We start from the raw sequence: 11,739 nt of genomic DNA, 5'->3' as shown, positions 1-11,739 counted from the left end.
ATGTACGGCTCGTACGGTTCATACAGCTCCATGGGCGCCATGTCCATCAGCGCTCCCATCGACATCACCTCCAGCAACATGCTCGCCCACGACAGGTCTTGCGCCTTCCCTTCGTGGCCCCGCCGCGATACCCTCGCCGGCTTCAACGGCGAGCCCAGAGCCACCTCTTACCTCTCCGACGAGGACCTCTTCCCTCAGGACTTCGAAGACGACGCCCACTCCGTTTCAAGCTCCGGCAGCTTCTCCTCTCCCAACTCCCGCTCCCCCCAGATCACTGAGGCCGAGTTGATGGAGATGGAACGCGAGAGGATGGCCGCCCAGCGCGAGGCTCTCCGCTGCGTCATGCTCGAGAAGGAACGCCGCCGCCTGCAAGCTATCAAGCAGAAGCAGTCGCGCCGCGGCAGCTCCAAGAAGAGCCCCAAGAGCAAGTCCTCCGCCATGACTCCCATCGCCGAGTGAAGCTCTCCACCAAGCTCCGACACTCAACAAACATTTGGTGGTGCGCAGCTAGCTCTACTTCGGACGAGCAAGCTACCTCCCCAACACTACAACAACACTCATCTGGATCGCTTACACATCGCCTCGACGAACTCTAATTCCTAATTACGGCAACCTGTACTGCCGTGTCGGCGGCGATCAGCAATCCACCAGGCGGCGCCAACATCGAGTCTTTGACGGTCCAGGTCGCAAGCCACCAAAGGCAAAACCTGCCTCGGCTTCCACCCAGAGCTCGATACGCGTCCCCTCAACACACCATTTCACACATTACCTACCTCACGGCAACCGGCCTTCGAAACCAGCTTTCTTTCACAGTAGCACGGAGCGACCCGGAAGGCCGAGTGGGGGAGCACAAGCAAAGCCGATCGTGGGGGGAAGCCCGCTGCGGTGTCTCAGCCACACTAGCACAGGCTGGGCGGTATCGGCCACCAAGACCGAGGAGTCATCGGGCTAGGAGGTGTGGCAGGTGAGGGTTGCGCCGCTTGCGATGCAACCGAACCTGATCCAGGCATTTGATTGAGGTGGCCTCGTGGATTCATCATGGGCGCATATGCATTCACATGCTGTGCAGCCCGGGTTTTCTTTTTTTCTTACTTCTCCTTCGTGTTGATACCCCTTGCTGGCCCCCGAGGTTACGCAAATATTTTGGTCGCACGGAGTTTATCGCTTGGGATTTGAGGGCATCATGGGAAAGGAGCACAGTACAAGCTTGCATCACTGCATCGAGCTATCGGGGCATTTGGGATCAGCATGGGAATATCACATCATCATCAGCGTCATGTTTTCACACATTTTTATTATTTAGCTAGTAGTAGTTCGAGATACCCTTCGCCACGCGCGACACCAACATTGCATTCTATTCCTCACCATCAAAACCATTCGCATCCCATCGCAACAGTGACGAAAGAATTACACCGAGACGCGGACAGACTTTGGCATTTGAAATCACGAAATGTGAGAGTCATCTACAAGCCGCTGGAAGAGTCATAGTCGAATAAGCCCGCCGGCATGTGCCTCAGAATGATGTGTGTCGCGCCGCGCCGGCGCTGACATGTCAGCAAGCTATATTTTGCCCTACGAGCGAGTTGGTTGAGTGTGTGTGTGCCCGTAATCTGTGTTGTGTGTGTCGGGTGTTGGGTACGGGGCGCGAGGGGGGCGGGCTGAAGGTTTACCCCCATTATTAGCCACACGCAGGCAGAGGCAGGCAGGTAATACGAATAGAAATGCAGCAAGAAGGTAAATGTCGTCATCACAATTTGGTTGGTCGGGCTGGGCCAACTCTCAAACGAGGGTCGGGAACGGTCTTTCGGGGAAGGAAAACGTAAGCACACAACAGCAGCAGCAGTAGCAGTGTGCACAAAACGGCATTAATTCTCGGTAATAACAATGTCCACTGTTTGACTCCAGTCTCCGCCGACACTGCCCTCCCGCCTCAATCTAGACTTTCAGGCGGACGGTCGGCGGCCTCGATGCTTTGGAATTGTCGATTTGGGATCCGGCATTTTGCGGTTTCTATTTGTGAATGAGTAATTTGGGTCTCGTGAGCATTCTTGCTTCGTCATCAGCTGCTGCTGCGCTGGGCGGCCTCGATGGCGATACGGGGATTATGGTACCTCGGCAGCGATATTGATGGCGTGGCTGTGTGGTATAGGGGATCTGGGGCCGACGCCACATCTCTTTCGTACATGGGAGGTTCTGGCATTTCAATCAGGTAGCCGAAGCCGGGGTGCGATCGGAGATCCGGGGGATTGGGTATGCCTTTTTCGTGATTTCCAGGGTTCCTAGCAGGAATGGAAGTTTTACCGCGGCGGTTTTCGGATGCTTGGGAGAGGGAGGGGGTTTGGACGATGGTTGATAATTCGCTTCCCGGGGAGTTCTTCTGTGATGATCTACCGAGGTCGCCGAGGGACTATGGGATGGAGATGCAGATGGAGATGGACGGCGGACTACTTTTGGCGCCGAGGGACGGGATGGTCTCGGGGGCGTGGACGACGGTGGTTCAGAGTCTCGGCTGCATCGCGGTGAGATCTAGAGTGAGTGGCATATGGATTTCCTTGATCCGTGGGTGATATCATTGAGCGGTCTCAGTTGGACTTGCTCGGCATCACGAGTTGGAGATGTTTAGTGTTGTAAGTGTCCCTCTCACCTGGGTGAATCGAGATTGTGGCGTATGAGATCTCCCACGTCACGCCACCTTTTGCTGCTCTTCAACGTCTTCAGCCCGTCGTGTCTTTGGCTAAGGGGAGATAGCCGGGCTAGCGGTCAATCTTGGTGCGGCTCCGGGGGAGAGGTAGAGGTAGAGTCAGCGCTTCAGAGATGTCGGTCGCGGGTAGGGAGTCATGAGCGCTGCACCTCCCGACCCGTTGACGACATTTCTGACTCTGCATACATTCCGGTTCTTCGACGATACTGCCAACATCATAGTGTCCAAGGCCGCGACTCCCCGAGAAACGAGCGTCTCGGTACCTGGGAAGCAAATAAACCTCCCCAGGTTCGGGATTGCGAAACCGGCAGCATCGTCATGAATGATGGCCATCACCCCTTCACAACGTGTGCTCCCGAACCTTGATTTCCTGCTGTCATTGACTCAGTCCATTCGTTCGTCTTGCAACCCCGGTAGGGCTGCCGTGACAAAGTGCCTGCCGGACCGGGTGAGAACGGAGCGCCGGTTCTGTAGAGATAGGGAATCTCTCCCCCGTTCTGGTATCTATCTCCCCGCATGCGCGGGGTAGTTCCGTATGCGTGTGCGATAACTGGACACGCAGGAGAGATCTCCTGCGCAATTCGTTCCGTTTTGGAGTACCGACGAACCGTTGGACACCACGGGCAGTTTACGGGACCCTCCCATCTTGGCATATTTTGTGCAGAGCCAGCGCGGTTCGGTGCAATACAGCTCCATAAAAAGGGAGGTGGCAGCGCGGTCCGGGTGGAGAATCCGAGAATCTCCCAAGAAGAAGAAAACCGTGAAAAAGGAAAGCAGTCTGCCGGGATTGTTAGTCATGATAATCTCCATGTCTTTTATTACGTGCACTCCCTCTTCGGGGCTGCTTTGACCGCCCAACCGAGCCGACGGTTCCTTCCTTCTTCGGTGCTGCGTCTTCGTTCTCGACCGCCAGAAAACGGGGCGCCGGTACGGCAGGGGAGAAGGACGCTGGAGCCCCTGCACCGGGATGGATTCCCGGCGACATGCCCCCCTCCCCATGTCCGCAATCCGTAAGGTACCTCAGGAAAGGAAATGACAATGAGGGATGCCCCGGCGGGACCAAACGTGTCAACAATCAATCAAGCCGCCAACTCCCCGGGAGCGATCGTCCCGTCACTTGGGAAATGGGAAGCCCCTCTCCCCCGTTTTCTGTGACATTTTCGCTTCGTTTTTCCTCTGGCCGGGCCTCTGGGTCCTCCTTTTCTGTGTTGTAATTTTTTTTCTCCTCCTTCGGCCGGTTGGCAGGTGGAGCTCCAACCTCCAACTTCCATGAGGTGCTCCAACTGCTCCTCTCCCACGCGAAAATTCTGCTCTTTTGGCTCCAGTCCACCACATGGGAAAGAGGGTCCGCGGGATTAGCTACAGGGAACCTTTTTTTCCTAGGATTCGTTTTCTCACAGACAAGACTTGGACACTTGAACGAAAGAGGATGGTCCACGATGGGAAAACGGCCCTTTCGTCGTTGGGAACGTCCCGGGATGCGAATTCGAGACGAAGCGGTATTACTCCGTCCGTCCAGCCTTCTGGACGACTGGACGTCTCTCTCCGTCGCCGTTATACCGTACCCTCCGAGGCTCTTCTTCGGCATTATCATTCGTGGGATTGACGACTCATGACTCCACCCATATGGAAAAACTTCCAGGTTGGAGAACACACACACTTTGCACGCGTCTTCCAATTCCGCGTCCAACACCAGCCATCCTCGACTTGCGCGTCGCGACTCGATTACCGAAACGACACCGAGACGAGGACACACACATAGTAAAGCAACGCACACGCAGGTTTTTTATTTTAAATTTTTCATCGGAGCACGTCCGACGAACACCCCCCCTCCAACCAACATCGGTCTTTTCTCCGGCTCGTTATCTGTCGGTGGCTCACGACTCGTGGCTGGATATCTTATCTTGGAAGAGGCGTGCCCTACCTACAGGAAAACAAAAAGTTAAGCTGCTTTCCCCAGAATAAGCATCCTCAAGCGCCCCGGGCCCTGACGCAATCGCGCGTCTGCTGTTGGTCCCTGGAACTCTACCGAGTCGTGGAGCTCCCACGACTCAGTTTAAGCAACGATGAGCACAGGACAGACGTCAGTTATGACTTCAACTGACTTCATCCCGAGACGATCAACGATACTTGACAAGAAAACTCTTTTTTCTTCTTTGGATCACGTCCTTCCTTGGCTCTTCATGAGTTTCTTTCCCGGCAGGCAACGACGGGACCGGACCAAACCAAGTTCGTGCCAAGGAAAAGAAAAAAGTTCTGGAGTAGCATCATTCCGCACGGACTGCTTTTCAGTGGTCGTCGACGGCTCGCTGTTTTCCGCTCATCCTGAAGCACTGGCCATTCCCATTCCCGTACCTGACTTTTGCTGACGTTTTCCTTGCTTCCGACCTGACTAGTTGGTTACACCAGGCAAGGACACAAAAAAACCTGGGGTAAGTGAAGCCGGAGAGGCGGCTTACAGCTTCTTCTTTTGATGTGAGTTGAAACCCGTGGCGTCAAGCCACGTTGAGTCCGTTATCCGTTGGCCGCGAACAGGACAGATGGTTGTGGATGTGTAGCGTAACAACTCGCACACACAGACACAAGACTGCTTCTCTCAAAGTCTCGACCGGAGGCTGTGCAACTAACCAACGAGCCAACTGAGACAAGACGAGTTTAGTTGAGGATTTGTTGCGCTTCCCCGAGTTTCTCAACCATCAAATCAGACGTGAGACGAACGAGCCGTCGTTTCCTCATCAAACGGAAGCCGAGAAGATCGATCAGTTGCCGTATCGACTTTTATGGAGAGCCTCTCTCTGTGTCTCTGTTTCTCTATCCGTCTGCAATGTCACCGAAAAAGGAAACCAGTGTCTCCCGGGAGATCTGCCAACCCTGCCTGCGTCGCCTGCCGTCCCATCAAAAGACACTTAGAGTTTCGGAGACAATCCCGTTCACTCTTGTAACTCGCGCCGTGTTGTGCGTTGTGCGCACGTTTCGCGGGTAACTGGGACCAGACCTTCGGATAACCGTTGCTGACTGTACATCAGCAGAGGGCCAACTGAACGGGACGGTTGGGGGGCGTGTGTGTGTCGTTGGTTCATCATCCACAGTTGACATTTTGGCCAGAACACTTCGAGACGGAGATCCCTCTCCACAGCGTCTCCATCGAAAATAAAACGTTTTTGCACCTGGGGTCCGTCCGACCAGCTGGTTGCCCGAAACGGCAGGTCAGTTCGAAAACGGACCGTTACCTGCTTGCTTTGGTGTAGTCGCATCCGCCGTTACCGCGAGCTAAAGGGCTGCACTACCTTGCTCTATCTTATCTCAGCTCAGCTTAGGCCATCGATCACCGCCGGAGAGCGTGGGGTTTCACCGCGGACTCTCGGCCGGAGAGGATGGCATGGGATGGGATGAATCCTGTCGTCTTATCGCGGGTTTCCCGTATCGTCAGTGGCTCCGAGATACCGTATCGCGATGTGCTTACCCATACATCCAGACCTTTCGCGAACATTTCTCGTATACTGCTGCCGTCAGCCACGTCTGCCATCGAATTGCTATTTTCAACCTGCCATCCGCGGCCGGAGCACCGGTGGCACCATCCACTACCAACGCCTCAGGGAAACATAATCGCATCGTCTTCTTCCTTCGCGTACCTACGCGGCGGTTACGTTACTGCACCTGTCCCGTGTCTAAGTGAGGCCTCTGCACGGAGGTGTATCCCACGCGCTCGGTGCTCCCGACCCGTCACGCCTATCTCGTGTTATGTCTTTAGACGAAGACCATGCGCCGACATCGCGCGCCGTCTCGCGACAGGAATCCCGCCGGTTGTCCGTGGGGCGTGAACCAGTCAGTGCTCCCTTTTGGCGACCACGGGCTTCGTCTAGTTTACGGCACCTAAATCTGGAGACCTGAAATCGGCTGAAGAAACACGCTGCTCTCAACGCCGAGGGCTGCGATAGCGAGTAAACGGGACAAAAAGCCGCGCCTGAAGGTGAGGGAGGCCGTGGAAGGATGGAGAGGGAGGGGGAAGGAATGCCTCTTTCGGATACCGATGAATACGGTCCATTTCAGGAACGTGGGGGTTCGTTGTGTGGTGTTGTGGTTGTCCCTTTCTACCCGCCGCATTCCCATGGACTATCCGATTATCGCAACCCAAAATGCGCCGTCGCAAGCGCCGGCAGGCCGTTTCGCAAAAACATCGTCGATGCCAACACCGCCAACCCTTCATTGACATCATCCCACAAAAAAAATCAAACACAACAAGATTAATCTGTCTTAACCGATGATGCCGCTGCCGCTGCCCGCTGCAGCCCAATCGACGAAATAAAATGAAATCGGAGGGGGCACGCCTGGGCAGCAAACGTCAAACACACATGGGATATGTGATAACTGACCGGCTCTGGCTCCGCGGAGGGGCAGAGGGGAGAGGGGTGTCGGGCTAATCTCCCAGCGAAAGGTCGATCCCAACCCAACCGCCCGGCGTCGCGAAAGAAGGAAAAAGAAAGTCCCCAAGGCCTGGGTCTGGGTCTGGGTCCCGCCGGCCGGCCGCATCACAATAAGGCGGTGACCAGCCCAGCCCAGCGCGTCGCTGCGGGAGATGGCCCATCGTGCATTCCGCAAGACGGACGGGGGACCGGGGCCAGAACGTATGCGTGTGTCTCGTATCGTGCGTGTGCGTTTGACAGGGGCAGGTTTTTTTCAAATGGGATGCATCTGTCTGGCCCCCTCTCGTCGGCGGTGAACGAGATTCGAAATGCCAATCACCATAAGGTAGTTGGTCCATCTTCAGTTGGTATCACGCACCACGAGGGGTCTGGCCGCGTCGGCCTCACGATGGAGGGGCAAGACGGATGGAGGGAGGGGTAAGGAAGAAAACGGTCTGTTCTGTCATCCCAACGTTTTACGGCGACCACCAAATCGCAGGCGTCGTAATCACCAATTGTGTTCCCGAATACTGTGATTCGCGATTTCCCCCATCACGCCCGAAGGACGGATGACTCTGCGACTTACACCAAACCCCGGGCTTCATCCTGTCCAAACAAGTCAGACAGACAGTCACCCCCGAAAGCCGGAGAACGAAAGGGACGGAGGCTACTAATCAATCAACAACGTGCCTTCAATTCCAATAGGTCCGGTAGACAGCCCTTTCGTCGTCAGCCAACGGCGACGCAGAGATATGGAATGCCCGGCGCTCGGGGACCTGAGTGGTCGGGCTCGCGACATGTCCTCGACTTTCCGCGCTCCAATCACCGTCCGGCGCATCGCGAATGTCACACACACATCAAAGCCCTCCGTCGCATTTCACGAGTGGCTCGTCACACGCTGCCCCTCAAACCAGTGACTCACTGCGGTTATTGCGGTGGAAATAACATCGAATGCCACTGAAAAGCAATACGGGACAATTAAACGTCACAGTTGTGCCGCGCCGTCATTCTCATTCTTTTTTTTCTTTCTTGAAGCACACTCCGGCCCTTCTCGCCCAAATCTCCCGGCGGCACGCCGTCCATTCCCCGGCTGTGGACCCCCCCTCCACTCACGTCCGACAGCGGGCCTCCCGACGACGACGCCCTGGGTCTGGACGCCGCCGGGCTTGCACACCCTCACCCTCACCGCACCTCTCCCGTCCTTCCGCGGGGGACACACAGGCCCTGCATATGTCTATCCTGTCAAGTGTCCAAACACGGAGGAAGAAGGAGAAGAAGAAAGCACGGGTTTTTCCTCTTACGTGCGCTAGGTTTTTACGGACGATGCGCGCGTGTGTGTGTGCCGTGCCCTGAGAAAGCTCCCCGATTCGTCCTCCCTGCGCCTTCCCATCCATCGTGCATTGCATTGCATCTTGCATCCGTACGAAAGAGAAGGCCTGGGGAGGGGGGAAGGGGAAAAAGCAATGAGGAAAACGGAGAGCTGAAACCTCACGCCCCTACCTTCCTTCTCCTTCCCAGCCCGCCGTCACATTTCGTAATTCCTGCTACTCGATATGTGAATGCGACAGTCTCACCGCTCTTGATTAACAATTGAAGAAAAGGCCGACTGGGAATGCGAGGCTCAGAGACAGTGCTGGCATTGGGCAGAATGTCTAGCCCGGGGGTGTCTCACTTACACCACTTCCGCGGTCCCCTTTCCCCGACCAACAGGAAAAAAGCAACACAACAGGAAAGCAAGGAAAAACAAGACCTTTTACATTCCTTTACAATCCCGTTTGCGACAACTACCTCGGTCGCGGAGGCTAGGTGGCAGGTGCACCACCAGTTCTCGTGTCTCTGATCCAACGCCGGATCGTCAGGGGAAAATGAGAATGGCAATGTTTTTGACTTTCGCAGTTTGCTTGTGGATAGCAACATCTCACCCGTTCCTGCACACACAGCCCTCCGTTTGGAGTATGCTTTACGCCCTGACCACACTCAAAAACAATCTCACCCCAATACCCCAGAGGAAACAGTCATTATGGGCGAGAAGAAAATGCAGAGGTCTTGGACGCCGCCGGAGCTGAGATGAGCTGAGCGAAGCAGGATTGCGGCCGCTGACGTCTGATGTCTCCGTGATCGATCGATGGCCGCAGCTGAGCCTAATCCGCGCAAGGTTTTCTTCCCGGCGTTTGTTTAATTTGATTGCCGCGTGGTGTATCGGGGCATGGCTGGCCGACAGGTATGTAACGTGTTGGTGGTAGGCCCGCAAACACTCCAACTCTGTTTGTACGAACCCCCCTCTTTCGTCCGAGCCTTTGCTGTGATGGCACCTGTGACTGCGATCGCGAGGGGTGAAGTTACGGGGAGGCACGATCGATCGATTGCATGGCTGCCTGCGAGTCCAGTCCCGTCCCTGGTTCCGCATAGAGCATCTGTTCGTGCGTAAACGGACGGGGACGGGGAGCGGGGGCCCGCGGGAGCGTCGTCCGTCGTTGGTTGCTTTTTTTGCTTCTCGTCCCCGCATACGGGAACATCTCCCCGACGAACCCCCTGGGCATACCTTCATGATTTCTATTCTCAGCGTTCCCGAGGCTGTCAGAGGTGCTTCCGCGGCGCGCCGATCTGCACCGGGGTGGTGGTGGGCGGCGGGGGACTTGATCAAACCTCGGCCGGACGAGGACGTGCCTCGGCTCCGCTGGGCACCGTCGACGGTCCGTGGTGGTGTGCTCGGGAGGACCCACTTGGCGGACGCCGGTTGTCCGGGGCGGGGGACCCTTGACTTACCCTTTTAGGAATGCGAGGACGGACTGCGGGGACTTAATGGCCGCGTCTCCGGAGTTCGGCGTGAATACTTGACGTCCGAACGGGCCGACCTGCTTTTCTCATGAGACTTGCTGCAATCAGTTAAGTGATGTAGGAATGTAAACTGTGTGATCCGTCGTTGCCTTCGTTTCTCGAAATTTCGAGTCTACGGACGAGTCATGGGACACTTCGAACATCCATAAGCTGTCTATGTACAATTTAACAAATCAACGGTTAGAGTTAATTAACAAGTCCAAATCCAGCAAACTCCTATATCAACTCCTAGAAAGACTTCCGAACGGGATTATGATGCAAGTACCATTAGGAGAGAGTAAAGTACAAGCTTCATACGAGGCCGTGAAAATGTCAAGGTTTGTGCTATCACGTCTGTTCTCAGATTCTACATCAACCTTGTCATGATCATGGCAGGTTATCGTAACCAGCACGTTCTAGGTGCCAAGGGCACATATTATCGAGGCGTAGATCTGCTGGCAGGCCTTTTCGAGCCTGTAAGGTGGGACGGTAGTTGGGAAGCTCAGCGTCCTTGTGGGCGACTATTTGCTCCGGGTCCCAACTTCGAGGGGACCTCCAACGTAGGCTCACACGGGATGGCTAGAAATGCATCTTACACAGGCATCCGAGGGGATACAGACCTCGAGCTTTTGTTTCGGGGGGAAAGATGCGAAAACACAAGCTCTTTGGTCTTTCTGCCACAGCACTCGCAAGTAGAATGGGCAGTAAGTAAACGATGAGAACTGTTGGAGATTCAAAGTCGGGGCAGTGGGACAGACACACTCAAGTAGTGTATTGCATGGTTGCTGACACAAGCATCCTACCAGCTTAACAAACCAGGCATAAGCTCTCCACAACAGCATACGTGATTGCGGCATCGGCGAGGACCGGCGAGCCCCACCACGGAGCGGGACGCATCTCACCAAGCAGAGCCACTTTCTTATCAAATGCCGGCATGGTCCTTAGCTAAGCCAACACCAATCAACCCCATCACCCCATTCCTACCAGGTCTCTCGTTGCGCCATCTCTCCTGGTATCAAATGGATACCTATGTTGACCGATCCAATATGCATTTCTCACAGCATGGAACAAATCAATGACATGGTTCTGCGCCAGGCTTAGTCAAGCCCACGTATCGGCTCGAAGGGCCCCATCTGGGCTTCGAGAGAGCATGCCCTGCAAACACACTGCTGCTTACGCCCAGCTTATGACATCGTGGATGCGATACTGACGGAGCTCTGGCATCGTCAGTTGGCTCTTCTCCGCATCTCATCTGCATCGTGGGTCGCACCGGCGGAGTTCCACTGCCCAACAACCACTCCGGGCCTCTCGGTAAAGGATTTACGGTCCAATGACGGTTCTCCGAAGTGCCGATGAGGCTCGAACTGCTGCCAAGGAACGAGACATGGGGAGCTGACTAACGTGCAGCCAATGTTTACCACATCCTTGGAGAGCACACTTCAACATATTGCCGAATCGGGAAATTTTCAGACTTTGAGGCTGAAATGGGGTTCTTTCACGATGACTTGGAGTTGCTGTCCGGTGTAATGGAGTGGTACCGAGAACGACAAACAGCATGGCGAAGAGGTGCTCATGGAGAAAGGACCAGTCGTAGGAGAGCACTTGATCACGATGTCGACATTGCGGAGTAGACTCCGAGATGAGAACTCTTCGCTGTTGTGTATCGTCAACCCTCTGTATATAAGAAAGGTAGTCGCTCAACTTCAACTCATATCTGCCTCTCCATCCTCATCCAGCAGACAATTCGAGCTCAAGTCTTCCATTCAAACAACAGACTCAAAGAGCACACTCTAAGACCAACCTCAAATCTCCATCAAG

The 11,739-nt window shown here is 55.1% G+C and overlaps 1 protein-coding gene across 1 annotated transcript; it reads left to right on the top strand.

Moving 5' to 3' along the window:
• On the top strand, nucleotides 1-459 carry CkaCkLH20_04846 (uncharacterized protein; the record flags this gene model as incomplete). The annotated part of the gene is made up of 1 exon (XM_038887565.1): nucleotides 1-459. The coding sequence occupies one exon, from the start codon at nucleotides 1-3 to the stop codon at nucleotides 457-459; it is 459 nt and encodes a 152-aa protein (XP_038747172.1).
• Between the last annotated feature and the right edge of the window lie 11,280 nt (nucleotides 460-11,739).

The sequence above is a fragment of the Colletotrichum karsti genome, assembly GCF_011947395.1.
Source record: "Colletotrichum karsti strain CkLH20 chromosome Unknown Scaffold13, whole genome shotgun sequence".
In the NCBI taxonomy this organism is placed as follows: domain Eukaryota; kingdom Fungi; phylum Ascomycota; class Sordariomycetes; order Glomerellales; family Glomerellaceae; genus Colletotrichum; species Colletotrichum karsti.
Note: the sequence above shows the minus strand (reverse complement) of the source record. Positions and strands in the feature narration are given on the sequence as shown.